Below are 22,177 nucleotides of genomic sequence, written 5' to 3'. Positions count from 1 at the left end.
GTATACCACACTCTCTCATAATTCTATAACAAACAGGATTTACCAAAAGCTTATCAACAGGACTATTCCAAACAAAGATTTATACAATCTGGCTCTAAATGTTTGTCTCATACTCATACTCTTACATTCTCCCACTTGAGTATGAAATATGACTAACAGCACAAGTTAATCCCATATGGAAAAACTGAAAACCCTTTATTAAAAATAACTAACAATAATAGCTAACACTAAACTACCTGAGAAGATTAAACTCAACCAAAATAAAACTAACTCAGATTGTAGAACTGTAACTTCAATACCAATGCACAGCGATGAACCGTTAAACAACAACCTTCTTGATTCACTCCCACTTGTCAAAAGACTCTAACACTCCCATTCGAACAACATGTCCTTTAAAAACATTATTAAGGAGTGCTTTAGTCAGAGGATCCGCAATCATCAAGTTGGTTGACAAAAACTGAATTTCAATTTCCCCTTTCTTTACCATTTCTCTAACTTTAAAAAACTTCACATCCTTCAATCTTGAAGCTGAAGTTCTTTTGTTATTCTTTGAGAAAAACACTGCTGCAGAATTGTCACAGAACATTCTTAAAGGCCTCTTCACAGAATCAACAATCTTCATATCAGCAACAAAATTTCTAAGCCAAACTGCTTTTTCATTCCCTCAAAACATGCTACAAACTCAGCTTCCATTGTAGAAGTTGAAACAATTGTCTGTTTAGCACTTTTCCATGAAACAGCACCCCCTTTCATCATGAAAATATAACCTCCAGTTGACTTCCGTTCATCCAAATCTCCAGCAAGATCTGAATCAGTATAGCCAGTGATCTCCAGACAATCCTTTATACCATACATCAGCATGAATTCTTTTGTTCTCTGCAAATATCTCAAAACTTTCTTCGCAGTTATCCAATGAGATTCACCTGGATTTGATTGAAATCTTCCCAGCAAACCAACTATGAATGCCAAGTCAGGCCTAGTACATATGTTTGCATACATAAGACTTCTAACCAATGAAGCATAGGGCCTCATCTTCATCAATTCAATCTCATGCTTAGATTTAGGACATTGATCTCAAGAGAACTTATCACCTTTGTTTACTAGGACATCGGCCTTATTACAACTTTCCATATTAAACCTGCTAAAGACCCTTTCAATGTAACCCTTCTGAGACAAGCCAAGCAATTTCTTCTGTCTATCCCTCACTATTTCGATTCCAAGCACATAATGAGCTTCTCCCAGATCTTTCATCTCAAAATTTGTGCTCAGAATTTTCTTGGTTTCCACAAGTAACTGCAAATCTGAGCTTGCAAGCAAAATGTCATCAACATATAGGATTAGGAAGATAAAGTTCAATCCTTTAAACTTAAGATAGATGCAATCATCCATCTTATTTTCAGTAAAGCCATGAGATGTGATTACTTGATCAAACTTAAGAAACCATTGTCTTGAAGCCTGCTTAAGTCCATAGATTGACTTATTAAGCTTGCAGACCATCTTTTCTTTCCCCCTTTCAAAAAATCCAATAGGTTGAATCATGTGAATATCTTCTTGCAAGTCTTCATTCAAGAAAGCAGTTTTTACGCCCATCTGGTGTAATTCCAAATCAAAATGTGATGTTAAAGCCATAATAACCCTCATCGAGTCTTTGGAAGAAACTGGTGAGAATGTGTCATTATAATCCACAACCTCTCTTTGATTGAACCCCTTTGCTACTAGACGTGCCTTATATCTTTCAACTCTGCAAGCAGCATCTCTTTTTGTCTTGTATACCCATTTACACCCAATCGGCTTGATATTGGACGAGAAATTCACCAGCGTCCACACATTATTTTTGGTCATCGATTCTAACTCCTCTTCTATAGCTTTCTGTCATAGGGTGACTTGAGAACTTTGAACAGCTTGTTGATAAGTCACAGGATCATCAATATCCCCAATATTAAACTCAGATTCTTGGAGATAGACAAAATCTGCAGAAATGGCCGGTTTTTTAATTCTGGTGGATTTCCTTAACGGCTGTTGATCAACCAATTGATATGTGCTTTGAACATTTGATGGGTCTACCAATGTTGGAGATTGATCCAAAACTTGATCTTCAGCAGCAACTTCAATAGTTTCAGTTCCAGGCATTTCTTCATCTAAATCAGTGATTGATGCAGGAGGTCTTGGTAACACAGAAACATGATTATAATCCATGGAAAATGAACTATTAAACTGTTGTTCCAATTCTTCAAACTCGAAATTGTCTAGGACCAAATCTGATACATCTTCATCTTCTAGAAAAATTGCATAGTGAGTCTCTTGTATTTTGGTAAGTGATTGAGGACAATAAAATTTAAACCCTTTTGATTTCTCAGGGTATCCAATGAAATAGCATGAACTGGTTCTTGGATCAAGTTTTCTTTCATGAGGGTTATAGAATCTTGCTTCTGCTTTACACCCCCACACATGAAAGTGATTAAAGGTTGGTGCTCTACTAGTCCACAATTCAAATGGTGTCTTTGATACTGACTTTGTAGGTACCCTATTTAAGATGTAATTGGCAGTCTTCAAAGCTTCTCCCCAGAGAAAACCAAGTAGCTTAGATCTTGAAATTAAACTTCTGACCATCCCTATCAATGTCCTATTTCTTCTCTCTGCAACCTCATTTTGTTGAGGTGTTCCTGGAGTAGTGTACTGAGCCACAATCCCTTGTTGCTCAAGATAGTAAGCAAAAGAGCCCTTCTGTTGCCCAACTTCTGTATACCTGCCAAAATATTCCCCTCCCCTATCTGATCTAACAATTTTAATTACTAAGTTCAACTGTTTTTCCACTTCACTTTTAAAGATTTTGAAACATTCAAGGACTGCAGACTTTTCTTTTATAAGGAAGATGTAACTGTGTCTGGATAAGTCATCAATAAAGCTCACAAAATATGAACTCCCACAAATAAGTTTAAATGAAAAAAGGTCCACAAACATCTGTATGTATGAGTTCAAGTAAAGCTTGGCTCCTCTTAGCATCTAACTTTCTTACATTGGTTGTTTTACCCTTTATGCAATCAATACAATCAGATGTATTTTTGAAATCAATGACTGGTATAAAATTTAACTTTGATAGCTGCAAAACTCTTTCTTTTGAAATATGTCCTAACCTTTTATGCCACAACATGTAAGTGTCATCAATATGCATTCTTTTGGTCGTAGTGTTCAAAACATGCTGATTATTATTAACTATTGAACAATGCAACTTCCACAAATTGTCATGCAAAAAGGCTTTTCCAATCAAGGACCCTCTTTTGAAAAATTTTGTGCATTCAACATCCCCAATGAAAACGATGCCTTGCTGGACTAGTTTTGATGCAGAAAGTAAACTTCTCCTCATTAAAGGAACATAGAGGACATTTTCTAATTGTAACACAAAACCAGTCTCAAACTTGAGTTTAACAATGCCAACAGCTTCAACTAAAACTTTGGTTCCTTCACCAACAAAGACATTATAAGAATTTGATTGTTTTTGTTGTTTAAAACCTTGTAACGAGTTAGTTATGTGAACAGACGCACCAGTATCAAACCACCAAGAGTTTGCAGGAATTTCAATGAGATTTGACTCTTCACAGGCATAAATATCAGTTCTACCTTTTGCCCTAAGCCAATCCTTGAATATTTCACAATCTTTTCTATAGTGACCTTTTGTTTTACAGTGATGGCATCTTATTTTCTCAATATTCTTAGCTTTCCTTTTAAAATTGTTAGATTTAGAGGAATTGGATATTTTAGCAGATAAAGCAGATTTATCAGAATAATTGGATTTAGAAGTTTTACCAGCATTCGAACTTCCAGAATTGGCATTGAACTCCTTCTTCCCTTTGGATGTTTGTACAAAGTTGACAATCTCCACTTCCTCCTTTGTCATGCTTCTGTCTATTTTCTTCTTGCACACACTGTGCAATCAATTCATCCACTGTCCAGGTTTTGTCTTAAGTGTTATAAGAAACCTTCAGTTGACTGAACTTCAAAGGCAAGGCTTGCAAAATCATGAAAACAAGTTGCTTTTCACATATATTCATGTCTAATGAATTCAACTTCTCAGCTGCATCAGTCATCTTCATGATATGGTCTCTAATTGAGCCGCCTCCCTCAAACTTGTAGGTTGTGAGAAGTGTCATATACTGAGCGATTTCAGCCTTCTGTGATTCTTTAAACTTGTTCTCAATAGCAATGAGATAGTCTTTTCCCATATAACACTTCTTTATTCCTCCTCGCACAGTATCTGTCATACCTCTTTCCAATATAGACAATGCAACCTTATTTGCTCTTGTCCATCTTTCAAATTCCACTTTTTCAGATTTAGTACTCTTATCATTAAGAGCTGCAGGTTATGGCATGTCAAGTGCTATGTCATACTCATTTAGTGTCAAGAGCAATTCAATTTCTCTTCTCTACTTTCTATAATTGCTTCCACCAGTGAGTATAGGCACAGCAGCCAAATTTATAGTTTTGAGTGAAGCTGCAGAATGACAACAATGAAATCAACTCTTTGAATCCAATAAGATTCCTGATTTCCATCAATTCTTTCACCTTAATCCAAATATCAATCAATTTAATCATATATATATTCTTAATCTCCCAAGAGATAACACATATAGAATAAACAATTCACAAGGAATTTCAATACAGATTCATGTTTAAAAGAGTGAATTTCAAATATCACTCTGCAGATGTATTTAGCAATTTCAATGTTGGTAAAACAACTGCAGTTATTAATTTCTATAGCAACGGAAGCAATTTAAACATACTGCAATATATACTTACGGAATTACTAACAACAAGACGAGAAATTATTTCATCTATATTCAAACATATTCAATTGATTAGTAAGAACGTAGACGAGTAGGAAATCAATCATTCATACCTTCCAAGATTCATATATGAATGCATGAATGAACAAAATCAAGATGGCAAAGATGAAGAAAGAAAGGAAACAATACTCCTTTGTCATCACCATCCTTTGAAAGAAGGAAAATCCGAAAACCCAGAAGTGATAACCCAGAAAAGAAGAATCCGAAAAGCCAGGAAACAATACTCCTTTGTTATATATATATATATATATTTAACCGAAATACGTCGTCATTTAAGTATCCCTTTAAAAAAAAAAAAAAATTTATGGGTTCGCAAAACTTTAAGAATATGGCAGATTTAAGCTTTTGTTCTTCAACTAAGATTTTTCTTAATTCAATGGTCGAAATACTTTGGCTCTGATACCACATGTAAGACATATATAAACATATGTATGTCTTAATACCACAAATCATAAGTTAACCAATTGAATCATCAAAAACTAAGAACAAGCATATATCTAGACCAAACATGCTCATGAGAAACACTGAAAGTTTGCATAACAACTAACCTGCAGAACCCGAGATTGAAGACGACGCCATTGCAGCTTTTCGAATAGGTTTAACCTTCTCTTCTTTAACAAAGCACAAGTACTCACCGAACAATAGGTATTCGGAACAAATATCAAAAAGAGCAGACCTTTGCAAGAGCAGTGGCTAAACATATATATAGCAGTGTTCCAAGTATTCTCCTATTAGAATTCGTATGGAACTCAAACAGCTAAACCATATCACAATATGAATTAACTAGACTCCTGATATTGAGTCAAATCCCATATAGAATTAGTATACCACACCCTCTCATAATTCTATAACAAACAGGATTTACCAAAAGCTTATCAACAGGACTTTTCCAAACAAAGATTGTGTGCTTGGATGAATATATATAGAAAGTTAACAGGACACAAAGACAAGCTCGTATGAATTGTGCATGGGATTCTCAAACCGCCACCCTTAGTGCATGCTTGCAGGGTGAGAAAGTCATGGACGTAGAACGCATGTGATATTTGGCATATATTGCTTGATAAAGAATATTGTGAATAGATTAGAATTGTAACTTTCAAATTCCAACTTTCTAAAAAAACCATATTGTGTATATATTAGAATTGTACCTTTTATTAAATTGAAACGTTTATTTTTAACCAGGTCATTAACCATTCTGAAAACGTCATGCACATCCTTTGTTCTTAATTACAAAAGAAGCCACTAAGTGTGTCGCTCCGTTGCATAATCAAGGAGCACATGAGAACTCGAATATTGATTCCAATTGCAAAACTAGAAGTCCTATATGATAGATAATACCATCTATGTCTGCACCAATCTGTCTATTTCTACGAAGCATCTGTTTTCTATTAACCAACAGTGTGTATCTATGTCCATCCTATTAATTAATTTCTTGCAATTTCAATGCAGACAGCAAACAATATTGACGGGTATAAAATCATCACACGAAACAACTGCTTTTTTATCTTTCACTAAAAAATCACATTTAAAAGTACAAATCTATCAAAGTTCAGGTAATGGATTGCGTTTTCGTTATTTTGAATGGTACGGATTGGTTTTGGGTTACGCTTAAATTTAGTGATGTGGACTGCTTTAGTTATGTGGTTTTGTTACGCATTTTCCTTTTGGGGTTATTACCCTTTTACTATTAATATATTTGGTATCTTGTTGATAGTCTTTGATATGGTTGAAGTTTATCTAATGAATATTGTTTCGAAGAAAAATCTACCAAAGCATAAAATATAAAAATCCAAGGAAAAACCCAAGCTAGAGAGAAAAGAGGAACCCCTTGATCTTTTCCCATGGCTCGTTGCTTCGACTCCCTTCTCCTCTCCTCCTGTCCCCTCTCTATTCTCTTTCTCGTTTCTTCTAGTTTTGCCTAGCTCCTTTTTATTTTATTTTCTGAAGTTTCTATTTGGCTTGGACGCAATGTTGGTATTGCCGTGCATTATTTTGGGTTGTAGCGATGATCGCTACCTTAGTGACAGTGTCTTTCTCATGGTTGACAACGGTATCGACTGGTGGTTCAGATATTCGATGTAGTTCTGCTTCACGTTCAACATCAAACTTTCATTCCCGGAAAGAGAACTTGAATATGTTGTCGATGCACTTCATCAAAATTAGGTCACTTTTGTCAATGTCCCAATTAGCTTGTTATGCAAAAATTAATAAATTATAAATCAATCTAATAACCATTTAAGGATCAAACATAATTATTATTTAACTAATTAACAAATACTTCTAACTCATTCATCAAGTGCATCTTCATCTCCTTGGGGACGGCTCTCCAAGACTCCCACTTCACAAAACATTTTGTACGCACTAATGCCTCAATGTCGCACCTAAACCTAGAGCGCATGTTCTACTCCCCAAATCCCTTTAATTCTTCACACGTGATTCGGTAGCGGCTCCCACCAAAAGTGTATCGGACCCCGGGTGTAGCTCTCTTCTTTTTCTTGTCTACCAATAAATATGAATTTAAAATAGTCAAGCTAAATATATAATTAATTTATACAACACACAAAATTTAGTACGTATTACCTTTTCCTGAACCTTCGCCCTGGACTCTCTTTGATGAACGAGCACCAGAGTCAACCATCGTACGAAAATTCAAACAACAATTGGAATAATGATGAGTTGATATTATACTATATATTTTACCCTAATCTTAGTAATAATTTATTGGTTATTATGTGTGAATTTTGATACTTTGAATTATATTTCTAATATAGGACATTTGATTTCCTCTGGAGAAAAAAGTGATCAAACGGATGAATTTTGGAGTAATTCCAATTGTAGGATGTTCGTGAGTCTTTCAAGATGATTGTATCAAAATTTCAGATTTTTCTACTAAGCTGTTTGACCGTGGCGATGAAATTAAGGCCCAGCGCGCAGCTTTCCCAGATTGACATTTCTAGATATTTTTGGTATTTTGGAGGTCAAGAGGGCATATTTTGAGGAAGATTCATTCTAAGAATTTGTAGGGGACGTCTTCAGCTTTCAAAAGAGACCTTTTGGGACGAAATCAGAGTTGATTTGGTCGGTCAAAAGTGTGATTTTCTAAGAAGTCCGAATTTTAGTTCAAATAGGAAACCTTTTATTTTTTGTTTTATTATTTTATTATGTTTCCTAGTTTTATTGTAAGACCTTTTAGGGTTTTATTTTGTAGTAGTATAAATAAGATATTTAGCCATTAGGGGGAGAGAAGACAGAGGGGAGGAAACGCACGCACTACTTTAGAGGGTTTTTGAAGTTTATTTTCAAGGTGTTTTCTATCCTTGTTTTTAATAATATTTTGTTTATGGTTGTTAGTAACTAATTCTTGTTTGCCAGGGTAAGACCACGAGCCTTAGCAAGAATATGTAGTTTCTTTTCAATTTGCTTATGATATTATGCTTGTAGGTTTGAATTATTAATCACCGGTTTAAACTATCTGCTTAATGAGTCATGCATATTTAGATTTGATCTGATGGCGCGTTTAATAATCCGTAATCAAATTGAGAGGAATTGGATTGAGGAGGAATTGAAATGAGGTGGAATCAGAATTAGATTCCTGTTGAAGTTGTTTACTAAAACTGTCTGGAATCGGAGTAGGAATGATGTTGAGTCCATATAAGTTTTTTACTAATTCACTTCAATCAGAATGAAAACTAGGTTGATTACTATATTGCCCTTACATAAATAAATTATTTTCATACTAATTAATTAAATTTATATAATAAAATTCATCTATATAAGCATATATAAGTAGGTTTTATTTATTTATTAAAAGATGGCAAGAATGATGTTGAGTCCATATAAGTTATTTACTAATTCACTTCAATCAGAATGAAAACTAAGTTGATGACTAAATTGCCCTTACATAAATAAATTATTTTCATATTAATTAATTAAATTAAATTCTTAATTAAATTTATATAATAAAATTATCTATATAAAAATATATAAATAGGATTTTTTTTATTTATTAAAAATGACATAACGAGTGTCAAATGAAGGGCAATGTTGGGATAATAATAAACAAGCGAGGGCATAATAGGAATAAAAGATGCATTCCCGATTCCCTTACCCTCAGGGAATTCAAATACCTCACAAAACTAGGGAATCCCGTTCCTCCAATTTCAGGAATTGGATTCCTTGTTTCGTGTGGGCTCCACCACTTTTTTTATTCCTTAATATTTAGTAAACACCGGAATACTCCGTAATCGGAATTCAATTCCCTTTCCTTATTCCGATTACCCTTACGTAAACGTGCCATGAATACCACATACGGATTGCATGTTTGATATACGCTCTATGTTGGGGATCCAAGTAGGCATATATTAGGAAAATCTAACCTTCAAAATATGCATATGTAATTTATAAGTAATTGGAAGAACTACATAGGATTGTTAAGATGACGGCGGAACCCTAGGCTTTTACAATTTAATTTTCAAAAATTATTTTCTTTTAGTTTATTTTATTTTATCACTTTATTTAATTATTTTCTATTAAATTCGTTTTTATTATTTGAAATCAAAAATCAACTTTTTCTCAAACTTTGTTTTAAGTAATTAATTAAGATTTGATTTGATACAAATTATTTATTCTATCCATGTGGAGAACGACCTTGCTAGAGCCATCTATACTACAATTACCTTGTACTCTTGCAAGTATTTTAGTGTTTTTATCCCTACTTTTGCAGGTGGTAAAAATACCTATCAAATAATAATCTGAAAAAAGTAAGGAGTTTTCGGAACAAATTGTGAATAGGGAGAGTGAAACTGTAAATTTAAAGGAAAAATGAGGTCTTTTCCTTCGCCGCGCAAAACCTTGTAGTAAATATGGCATTCATTACATTGACTAAAAAAATTGACCGTCTGGTAAATGTTGACTCCATGTGCGACGAAGACTTGTCTCGCAAGTTTTTGGCGCCAAATTACGGCCTTACGCGCATTTTTCTGCGAAATTGTGTACAACGGAATCCTTTATTCGTCACGCAAAGGTTCTTTGCATGAAGAAATGTTGCGTCGTGCAACTTATTTGGTACTTTACTTTTTGTGTGACGAACTTGCACGACAGAGGCTTAAATTTGTCGTGTGAAGCTCCCTTGTGCGACAACAGCTCCTTCGTCGCATAAAGTTTTGTTGCACAAATGGTTTTTTCTACTAATGAGTGTCTCTCTCATGGTTGACAACGGTATCGACTCTTCATGGCATTTTTGGTCTTAAGGCTAGGACCTTTGTTCTGGTCATGAACCCAATTAGTGTGGGCATAGTTTTTGGATTTATTATTTTGATTTTTACTTTGCCTTAATAACTCCAGCAGCTCGGTATGAGTTGATTATGTTTTATAGTCTTTTTTAGGACAATTTCTTCAATGTGTTTTCGGTATGAATCAGTCGTGTATATATTTGCGTTCAATCTGTACTTCAGGTATGTGTCATTTTTGCGGCATTGATTCTTTTTTGTTATATGTGATTCTCTTTATATTATATATGTCAATTTTGGTTAAGAGTTTACTCATATTTGAGTCATATTTGCTCTTCGTTACTATGTTTCTTGAATTGAGTTGAAGAATCTTTTGTTTTTTAAATTGTAATATTTGAGCATAATTGTGATGTTTTTCTTTTCAATAATATTTGACTAATTTTAAATGCATAAACAAATAAATGTTGTCACTTAATACTATGGTCTATTAGTTTTTATTATATTTGTAAGTAAGAAATCTTAAATTCCTCTCGTAAATTGATTTCAATACCAAATTATTATGGCTTTGTGTGGTTTAGCCCGAAACTCCCTTCCCATGACTTAATAGAAAAGACATCGTTGCAGTGAAAAAAAGAAGAAGAAGAAATTACTCAAATCTAGAGAACCTTGGTGATCTAGTCATTAACTCATTATAACTCATCTTTGAGGTCGACCAAAACCTACAAGACTTAATCATATAGAACAAGATCAGCACCATGCGTGAGTGGGTAGCTAGAGACTGGATGGTACGTTATACGTACATGTACAGTGTTAGAACTCTTATAACGTGGATTTACAAAATAAACTCATTTTGTAATTTGTATAGAAATAGAACTATTTTCGATACGAAAGGACAAAGTTAGCTAGACTTCACTTAGTTATTCCTCTAATTGCTGAAATTATCAATTTTTAAATATGATCAATTATTATATGGATTTTGACACGCATGAGATAATTACAATAAATTATCTAAACTATGGAAAGTAGAATTCAAACTTAGATGCATAGGGTGGAACACATTGTTTTAGTTAACTTGACTAAACTTATGTCTATATATAAGGATTTTGAGAATGTAAGAAATATGAGAAAAGTTAGGTTGGTCTTACCAAAAAAAAAATATATTTAAATTATAATTTGCTTGAATCTAACATTTTATATAAGCCGACCACGTACAAAAATCGCATAAAACCCATAATTAAGCATGCGGTCGAGATCCATACACTTTCACAAATATGATAAACATTAATAATCCAACCTTTCAGCAATTGTCCAAATACCTAGAAAACATTTTGTTATGGCTAGTTAGTGGATCATACTTAGTGGGAAGGTTCGTATGTGTGAAATAGTAGTGGGAAGGACACCGTTTCATTTTTTTTATTTTTATAGCCTTTATATGCAGCTAGCCCTCTACGGTTGTTTGATAAGTAAAATTGAAAATCCCAACCTGTAAAGATCGAAGATCTCATGCAAGTTTATTGTAGGTTTAGCACTAGTCTTGCTCATAGCTAGTAATTGAGTTGAAGACCTATTAGCGTTATATTCTTTTAATTCATGTCTACCCAACACTTTTATAAGTATCTGAGTTTGACTGTTTTTTTCTGTCTTACACATGGGATCGAAACCTGACCTGTCATAGTCTCAACTTATTAACTTCAAGATCTTCTTTGATTTGATTTTTTTTTAGTGTAATATGAAAGTAGCTTAATTTAGGCCAAAAATGAGAATTTTTTTTTTTAGAAAACTTCATTTTAATCTTTGGTAAAGATGATTTTTAGATTAAAATCATGAGTAAGATCAAAATCTAATTTTAGTTCCTTGATACGTTAATAACCTCATTTATTAATTATATTTTGATTTTTTAATTATTTCTCTTTTTCTTCCTAATTTTTAATGTATTAATTTTATTGCATTATAATTTTCATTTTCATTTCATTTATCGTAATATATTTTGTTGTAAACATTTAGATAAAACTAATTTTTGTTTTACAATATATTTCGATGTACTTTGTCTTCTTCATTTAGGCACATTAAATTCATTATAATATATTTCGATGCATAGATTTAGGTACACATATTTCGGTACATACATTTCAATACAAACATTTAGGTACACTAATTTAATATAATGCATTTTGATACACACATTTAGGTACATTAATTTAATATAATACATTTCGATACATAAATTTCGGTACTAACAATTAAATACATTAGTTCAATATAATACATTTCGGTACTAACATTTAGGTACATTAATTAAGTCTTTCAAGTTTGAAGAATGTTAAATAAAATTAATAAATTAAAAAAATGAAGATTAATTATTTTGAATTAAGGACACATCAAGTGATTATAATCAATATGTAATCTAGCACCGGATTTATTTTAAATTTCAATCTTCTTGAAGGATTAAAGTTAAAAAACCCTATTTTTTTTCTTTCAAAGTTTCACATCGTTAACTCTTAAACACCAACTCCAAACTTGAATCTAAAATCATCAAAAGAAAAAATAATATAATTTTACAAAGTGTAGCATGCGGATGCGCTTTTGCACTTGAAAAACTCTGTCGTGATGAGTTTGAATTCAGATGGCTAAACCCGCCTATACAGACACGTAGCACACACAGTTGACATTAGCAATTAAAATTCTCCCATGCTATATGCAGAGTTTTTCTTTTCTTTTTTTAATTAAACAAAATATATAGAAGGGTAGTTTTAGTTGAAATAAATAGAAGGGTAATTTTTGAACAAAATAAGTTCTCCAATGGGGCCGGCAAGCAGAATAAAGACAACTAACATGTAGCTGTGGTGCATAAATTTTTCTAATGAGAGGTTGGGCTTCACAGTTCACATCATCCGTTCACAGATCGAGTACTTTATATCTTTAGGGTACTTGCTTTTGGTGGGATCGATTTTATATATCTCACAATCTGTCCTATGGAATCTTCCCGCTCCTGTGGCTATGGACCTGCACATGCCTTGCCTGCTCTCCAACCCTTAATTTAGATACTATTATAGTTGGACAATGAACACAGGCGGTTTAGTGCATGCCACTAGATCTCTCTCTCTCTCTCTCTCTCTCTCTCTCTCCCAACCCCTTCGTATATATACCACAGTCAAGCAATACTTTTGAACACACACCAACAATCAAAACCCTATAGCACAAGATACCCTCTCTCTTCTCTCTCTCTCTCTCTCTCTCTCTCATCGAACTAAACTTTCATAAGATGGCCAAGAGTATTAGGTTGACAGCCGCCACTGTTTGTACTTGCCTGATCTTTTTGATATTTTGCCATGAAATGGTGCATGTCGAGGGAAGGCATTTGAAATGCAAGAAATGCTCATCAAGGCATAGTCATGAGACCACGAGTACTATTACTGCTCGTCTGAGTAATACTAGTGACCATCACCACAAGACTGGTAGTGGTTTCGTCGGAGCTGATCATGATCGGACGAGTAAGATAGAACATCTTGTTGATGATTTTCGACCCACTGCACCAGGTCACAGTCCCGATGTTGCTCATTCCTAGTTTCCCTACTCATCTTAACCTGGGAAATTCAATCCATTGATGCAAGGCCTTTGAAATCAAGGAGTAAAAATGAACTCCAAAACCTCCCAATTCACACCAAAACCCACAAAAACAAATCGGAGGATAATGCGGATCACAAAAGGGACTTGCATGGTAAGAGCACAACTGAAGCGTCATCAGTTGTTGTATCTCCACCCCCACCACAAAGTGATCAGGTTGATGGTGCAGCACAGCTGCCACCACCACCAGCGCATGCCGTAGATGACTTCAGGCCCACAGCACCAGGCCACAGCCCTGGCGTTGGACATTCTCTACAGAACTAGGGCATCTGTAATCTATACCCCCTATGTGTTTGCGCTCATGAAGATGCCTATTTGTTATGTGTGGGTAATCTTGCATGCACATGTTTTCATTCGTAATTTATGACCAGTATTTGGCCATTAGTTTTCTAGTAGCTAGTGAACTCATGTATGTAGAAGAAGTAAAAAGGCCTACTAAAGTGTGTAGATTTGCATGGAGAGGGAGAGCTCAAGAGAAGTTGGCCTAGAGTTTGATCTCAACCAATAGCCCTACTCTTGCAAAATGCAATAGTGCTGATTTTATGTAATTTGTAGTTGACTCGTGAAAGGCTCATAAAAGGCTAGCAATAATATGGTTCGCATTTGGCGATAATCAAACCTAAAACCTCTCACTTATAAGTAAAGAAGAATATCACTAAACTATAATACGAAGTGACTTCATATCACATAATTATAGTTTATTAAACACTCAATTGCTTTATTTTACATATAATTTATTCTTATAACATAATAAAAATAATTTTTTTAAAACACAACAATACCAAACCAACTGCCAATTTTTACAATCCTATGGTGCCGCCACATGCATATAACCTAAAAGTTACGGCTGCTTTTTATTTTCAACTTGAAGTTATACTCATAAAATACAAGGAGCCACATCACATGGCTTTTTTTGCTTGCTGACCTCTTGAGTGTGACCTCTGGTGCTAAATAGCAGCCTTTTAATTTTTATATTTGAATTCAGCAGCCGCAAATTTGAAAAGGGTACGGATCCTACATGCCTTCTAAGCTACATAGCCTAGATATATTTTCTTGAAATATGTATATCATAATCACGCGCTAATCAAAGTGATTACATTTAGAAATAGTATTTTTTTTAACTTTAATTAGTACTTTAGAAAAGAAAAAATATATTACAAGAAGTTGGCCACTGTAGACAAAGGGAAACGCAAGATACATATATAGAAAGTTGTAGGGGATTCAAGTTTAAGACTAAAAAACGTCTCCATGTGCAACTAGTTAGCTCCCCGTTAGTTCTGACAGTCTTTTACAGTTGTGATTGCATATAGAAATAGTATGCTAACTTTATATAGTTTTTATTAAGTATATGAAGAATCTTATGGAGTTAGTGGCACATAATACCTAAGTTTAGCTATATGATAACAAAGCTGGTTAGGTTATAAACATTTTAGGGTTTGGGGATAGTGGCATTGGGTTGGCCGAAAGAATCCCTCCCCACATTCTTGGGTCAGGTGGCCGTGAGTCAAGTAACAACTTGTTCTAGCTTTCTGTCAATAATCAATAGTATATAGGTGGGAGGGAGAAGAGTTTCACACTTTTCGCTAGCTAGCTAGCTCTAGCTATATATGTATGGGTGCATTTTTACTTATCACTTTATTTATTACAATTGAATGAATTTATATTTGGAGATTAGTATCTATTCACTACACAGATTCTAAATTTTAAACGCACGTAACGGTGATAACTAAGATGGTGACATTATCATCACCTGAGAGTGATGAGCAAAAATATTTCCTATATGTATATGTGTTGAGAGTATGAATCTCATATATATCGAGAGAAAAAAAAATTATATGTGCTTATAAGTAATTGGGCTGCTCCCTATGTTGTCAATTAGTATTATTTTAGAATCTCAACTTTCTTCTTAGTATTAAAGCAAGTTGTCCGACGTGTGAAACCTAATGGCCACATGTGCTCCATGTCAGCAAATTTGTGTTGTCCACGGGCGCGATGAGTGTATGAATCCCACATCAAGAAAAGAAATGATCTTGCATATGCTTATAAGTAATTTGACTACTCCCCATATTGCAAAAGTTAGTGCAAAGTTGCTAGCATTTCTCTATTGATAATTGATTTTAAAAAAAAAAAAACTTGACATAAATCTAATTTTTAGCCAATATTAGAAATTGTTAAAATAAGTCCAATCCCTTAAGTGTAGGATTATTTTATTATAAATAATTATCTCTTTAATAATACGATTTATTATTAAAATAAATTTTTTCTTAATTATCTCTGTAATTATTTTATTATAAATAATTTAGCGCTAGTCTTGCTCAGCTAGTAATTGAGTTGAAGACCTATTAGCGTTATATTCTTTTAATTCATGTCTACCTTACACTTTTATCAGTATTTGAGTTCGACTGTTTTTTTCTGTGTTACACTTGGGATCGATACCTGACCTGTCATAGTCTCAACTTATTAACTTCAAGAACTTCTTTTATTTGATTTTTTTTTTAGTGTAATATGAAATTAGCTTAATTTAGGCCAAAAATGAGATTTTTTTTTTTTTTTAAAAACTTCATTTTAATCCTTGATAAAGATTATTTTTAGATTAAATCCATGAGTAAGATCAAAATCTAATTTTAGTCCATTGATACATTAATAATCTCATTTATTAATTATATTTTGATTTTTTAATTATTTCTCTTTTTCTTCCTAATTTTTAATGTATTTATTTTATTGCATTATAATTTTCATTTTCATTTCATTTATCGTAATATATTTTGTTGTTTTAGATAAACTAATTTTTGTTATACAATATATTTCGATGTACTTTGTCTTCTTCATTTAGGTACATTAAATTCATTATAATACATTTTGGTGCATAGATTTAATGTAACATCCCACATTGCCCAGGGGAGTGGATCTTGTAAGCCTTAATTCCCATCTCTACCTAGCACGAGGCCTTTTGGGAGCTCACTGGCTTCGGAGTTCATCGGAACTCCGAAGTTAAGCGAGTTCGCGTGAGAGCAATCCCAGGATGGATGACCCACTATAAAGTTCTCGTGTGAGTTCCTAGAAACAAAACCGTGAGGGTGTGGTAGGGGCCCAAAGCAGACAATATCGTGTTACAGTGGAGTTGAGCCCGGGATATGGTGGGGGCCAGGGCCGGGATGTGACATTTAGGTACACACATTTCGGTACAAACATTTAGGTACATTAATTGAATATAATACATTTCGGTACACATATTTCGGTACATTAATTTAATATAATACATTTCGGTGCATATATTTCGATACATACATTTGGGTACCAACCTTTAAATACATTAGTTCAATATATTACATTTCAGTACTAACATTTAGGTACATTAATTGAGTCTTTCAAGTTTAAAGAATGTTAAATAAAATTAATAAATTAAAAAAAATGCACATTAATTATTTTGAATTAAAGACACATCAAATTATTATAATCAATATGTAATCTAACACCTGATTTATTTTAAATTTCAATTCTTGAAGGATTAAGGTGAAAAAACACTTTTTTTTTTCTTTCAAAGTTTCACATGGTTAACTCTTAAACACCAACTCCACGAAACCTGAATCTAAAATCATCAAAAGATAAAAATAATATAATTTTACAAAGTGTAGCATGAGGATGCGCTTTTGCACGGACCAGGATCCTCTCCTAATCTAAGGATGAGGATCCTCATGAACAAGAGATGTGGACCGTTGGATAAAAATCCAACGGTTATAATTATTATAACTTTAAAGGGACCTCCTATTTGTAGCCGTTGGATAAAAATCCAACGGCTCACATCCTTTGGTCATGAAGATCCTCATCCCTAGATTAGGAGAGGATCCTGGTCCCTTTTGCACTTGAAAAACTCTGTCGTGATGAGTTTGAATTCAGATGGCTAAACCCGCCTATACATACACGTAGCACACACAGTCGATATTAACAATTAAAAAATCTCCCCTACTATATGCACAATTTTTTTTTTTTTTTTTAATTAAACAAAATATATAGAAGGGTACTTTTAGTTGAACAAAATAAATTCTCCAATGGGGCCGGCAAGCAGAATAAAGACAACTAACATGTAGCGGTAGTGCATAAATTTTTCTAATGAGAGGTTGGGCTTCACAGTTCATATAAACCGTTCACAGATCGAGTACTTTATATCTTTAGGGCACTTGCTTTTGGTGGGATCGATTTTGTATATCTCACAATCTGTCCTACGGAATCTTCCCGCTCCTGTGGCTATGGACCTGCACATGCCTTGCCTCCTCTCCAACCCTTAATTTAGATACTATTATAGTTGGACAATGAACACAGGCGATTTAGTGCATGCCACTAGATCTCTCTCTCTCTCTCCCCCTCCCAACCCCTTCGTATAAATACCACAGTCAAGCAATAGTTTTGAACACACACCAACAATCAAAACCCTATAGCACAAGATACCTTCTCTCTTCTCTCTCTCTCTCTCTCTCTCTCTCTCTCTCTCTCTCTCTCTCATCGAACTAAACTTTCATAAGATGGCCAAGAGTACTAGGTTGACAGCTGCCACTGTTTGTACTTGCCTGATCTTTTTGATATTTTTCCATGAAATGGTGCATGTCGAGGGAAGGCATTTGAAATGCAAGAAATGCTCATCAAGGCATAGTCATGAGACCACGAGTACTATTACTGCTCGTCTGAGTAATACTAGTGACCATCACCACAAGACTGGTGGTGGTTTCGTCGGAGCTGATCATGATCGGACGAGTAAGATAGAACATCTTGTTGATGATTTTCGACCCACTGCACCAGGTCACAGTCCCGGTGTTGGTCACTCCATCAAAAATTGATTTATTATATCCTATAATCAATTATCACAAGGGGTGTGCTATTCACACACCCTATTTTACTTTTCACACACCTTTTTAATTTTCGGCCGTCGGATCAGATAAATTGAAGAAGATCAACATACATAAATTATGTATGTTGATCTTCTTCAATTTATCTGATTCGACGGCCGAAAATTAAAAAGATATGTGAGAAGTAAAATGGGGTGTGTGGATATATCACAGCCCTTCAATTATTGTTTCAGTCAAATATGTTGGCTGTATCATGTGTTTACTATTGATCCTTCTCCAGTGTATATAAATTTTATTTATGATGACCCCTTTCTTTCTCTACATTATAATTCAAGTTTTAAAATTAAGAGCCGGTTTAATAATCATTTTCAGTTGTTAACCTATATATTTTGAAAAGTCAAAATTGAGTCAATTGACTGTTATCAACTAAGCCTTGAGTTTTTAATTTAGAAATAAAAAGAAAAAAATATAAATTGAAAACAAAATAGTTATCAATCATCATCAAATTACATAAAAGAATCAATGATTGATAGTTTCCGTGTTTTATATTTAAAAACTATATAGTCAGGCATTACTATAAGTTTATTTAACCTATATCCTACATTTTGAATTACATAACTTGAAAGCTCAAATTATAGCAATAACCTAATGTACGTCAAAGAGACAGATCCTATTTGCGAAATGCATATATACGAGTACCGGAGTACAATCATGAACAAAAGTGAATGTAACATACGAAAAACTTGAAAGACAAAAGAAGGTTTAAATTCTTCTTGTAAAAATGAAAAGTGTGTATAAAGAATTAATTCAAAATTAGCGTGTGGGTTTTGCTTGGTCACATGTGCAATTAGAAACCAGTACGGTTGGTTAAGTTAGTTTAAGCACCGGTACAGCCTTTTTTATTTTTTTATTTTTTTTTTATTTTTTATTTTTTTGTGTGTGTCGCAGACCAGTGAAGCTTTAGCACTATCGAGAAATTTGCCAAAAAAATAAAATAAATAAGGGTAATGTTAGGGAGACTAAATTTTGTAAACTAAATAATATGAAAGTTGATACTTGGATTATTACTTAAATGTTGATAAACGTGCTCATTTCTCATTGGTGACACATAATTTAATTTACAAAATAATTCTACAAATTTAATATTCCTAGTATTACTCAATAAATAATCAAAAGGTTGCTAAAGTGCGGATTGGTAGGTTTCCCAAATGATTGATTAGTTTTTCTGTTTCTATTTTGTGCTTGATCTCAATAGCTAAGAGACAATGCCCTCGTGGGTTCCATTAGAAAATTAGCAAGCATGCGCTGTGTAAGCCATTTTGATTCTATTGAGAAAATAAATAAAAGTAATGTTAGGGAGAATAAATTTTGTAAACTAAATAATATGGAAGTTGATACTTGGATTATTACTTAAACGTTGATAAACGTGCTCATTTCTCATTGGTGACACATAATTTAATTTACAAAATAAGTCTACAAATTTAATATTCCTAGTATTACTCAATAAATAATCAAAAGGTTGCTAAAGTGCGGATTGGTAGGTTTCCCAAATGATTGATTAGTTTTTCTGTTTCTATTTTGTGCTTGATCTCAATAGCTAAGAGACAATGCCCTCGTGGGTTCCATTAGAAAATTAGCAAGCATGCGCTGTGTAAGCCATTTTGATTCTATTGAGAGTAATGCTAGAGTGACTAAATTTGTAGACAAAGTTTTGAAAATTAAAAAACATGGAAGTTGATGATTTGTCACATCCCGGCCCGGGGAGGATCACTTCCCGGGCCCGCTCCACCACCGTAGCACGATATTGTCCGCTTTGGGCCCCGACCACGCCCTCACGGTTTTGTCTCTGGGAACTCACACGAGAACTTCCCGATAGGTCACCCATCCTGGGAGTGCTCCCGCGTGCTACTCACTTAACTTCGGAGTTCCGATGGAACCCGAAGCCAGTGAGCTCCCAAAAGGCCTCGTACTAGATAGGGATGGGAATATACATTTAAGGATCACACCCCTGGGCGATGTGGGATGTTACAATCCACCCCCCTTAGGGGCCCGACGTCCTCGTCGGCACACACGCGGCCAGGGTTAGGCTCTGATACCAAATTGTCACATCCCGGCCCGGGCTGCACCACTTCCCGGGCCCGCTCCACCACCGTAGCACGATATTGTCCACTTTGGGCCCCGACCACGCCCTCACGGTTTTGTTTTTGGGAACTCACACGAGAACTTCCCGATGGGTCACCCATCCTGAGAGTGCTCTCGCGTGCTACTCACTTAACTTCGGAGTTCCGATGGAACCTGAAGCCAGTGAGCTCCCAAAAGGCCTCGTGCTAGGTAGGGATGGGAATATACATTTAAGGATCACACCCCTGGGCGATGTGGGATGTTACATGATTGGTTTATCACTTACACGTTGATAAACATGTTTAATCTTATTGGTGACACATCATTTAGTTGGCAAATTTAATCTCCAAATTTGGTCTTCCTAGCATTACCCTTCTGTTTAAGAGTAATGCTAGAGAGACTAAATTTGTAGACTAAATTTTGTAAACTAAATGACATAAAAGTTGATTAGATTATTACTTAATCATTGATAAACGTGCTCATTTTCTATTGGTGACATATCATTTAGCTTGCAAATTTAATTAATTTACAAAATTAGTCTTCTTAGCATTACTCTTCTGTTTAATTCTACTTAACTAATAGCTACTGAATTAAGAAATTTCACTTTTCGCCTTCTAAACTAAAAAGGTAAAATTTTAGTTGATCACTTTATGAGATTCCTAGCTTAAAATAATATCTTCGTACCGTTCTTGTTTAACGCATAGTTATATTTCAGACTAACAAACAAAGGGAATGTCGAGGCTAACTACTTATGATGTTAGGTTGTCAAATTACTATTGCAATCTTACTCTCTTATATGCAAGAGTGTCAGAAAGAACCAAATTCATGGGATTTAGTCACCAACTAGAAGTTTATTTTCTTCTTGCTTAGAACAACTGGAAAGAACTAATTAATTCTCCGATAGAATAACCATCCGTCCCATCAAACTCATTTATAGTTTAATTTAAGAATTGCAATAAATCAAAAATAAAATCTCGTGGTTCCTTGTAATAGAATTGTTAAACTGAATGAATATTATCGATAGTAGAAGGTGCGTTTACATATGTGGTACTTGTCGTACAAGAAACAATAACTTAGCGTACAAGAAAGTGTCACCTTTAACACTTGAACCAGGTTTTGACAGTGCCGTTCTGAATTCCATATAACCTACATACATAAAATCCATGCATACAAAATCTAAAAGAGTAATTAAGATCCTCGGCACATACAGCACCTATCACTCCATATATACATTATCAAATAATCCGAATTTTCTGTTAATTTTCCAGAATTTGCTGGTTTGGGTTGCCTAGGGTTACGCTATCAAATAATTCGAATTTTCTGTTAATTTTCCAGTTCATCTGCCTTTCTTCTTTTTAATGCTTGTATAATTTGAACAAAGGTTATTCTGATTTGCTCGAATAGTCATAAAGTAATTAACCAATCTAATTATATAAAAAAAATTCTCAACCAATTAAAATTTTGATAAATCCTAGAAAACACTGATAATGCTTTCACATATATTTAGGAAAATGTAGATCTT

The 22,177-nt window shown here is 34.1% G+C and overlaps 2 protein-coding genes across 2 annotated transcripts; one reads left to right on the top strand and one right to left on the bottom strand.

Annotated features, from left to right (window-relative positions):
* Positions 1-3,959: 3,959 nt before the first annotated feature.
* On the bottom strand, positions 3,960-5,420 carry LOC137718189 (uncharacterized). The gene is made up of 2 exons (XM_068457725.1): positions 5,390-5,420; positions 3,960-4,351 (listed from the first exon to the last, which is right to left on the bottom strand). The coding sequence occupies exons 1-2, from the start codon at positions 5,418-5,420 to the stop codon at positions 3,960-3,962; spliced, it is 423 nt and encodes a 140-aa protein (XP_068313826.1).
* Positions 5,421-18,213: 12,793 nt separating this feature from the next.
* On the top strand, positions 18,214-18,525 carry LOC137718101 (precursor of CEP8-like). Its single transcript, XM_068457638.1, has one exon. It carries the CDS (start codon positions 18,214-18,216, stop codon positions 18,523-18,525), a length of 312 nt encoding a protein of 103 aa, XP_068313739.1.
* The last annotated feature ends 3,652 nt before the right edge of the window (positions 18,526-22,177 follow it).

Source organism: Pyrus communis, chromosome 1, assembly GCF_963583255.1.
Source record: "Pyrus communis chromosome 1, drPyrComm1.1, whole genome shotgun sequence".
Taxonomy (NCBI): Eukaryota; Viridiplantae; Streptophyta; class Magnoliopsida; order Rosales; family Rosaceae; genus Pyrus; species Pyrus communis.
Note: the sequence above shows the minus strand (reverse complement) of the source record. Positions and strands in the feature narration are given on the sequence as shown.

Coding starts and splice junctions, on each gene's coding strand:
- LOC137718101 (XM_068457638.1), top strand. CDS start 18,214: ATGGCCAAGAGTACTAGGTTGACAGCTGCCACTGTTTGTACTTGCCTG.
- LOC137718189 (XM_068457725.1), bottom strand. CDS start 5,420: ATGGCGTCGTCTTCAATCTCGGGTTCTGCAG. Junction 4,352..5,389: donor TTCAATCTCGGGTTCTGCAG/GTTAGTTGTTAT, acceptor CATAACCTGCAG/CTCTTAATGATAAGAGTACT.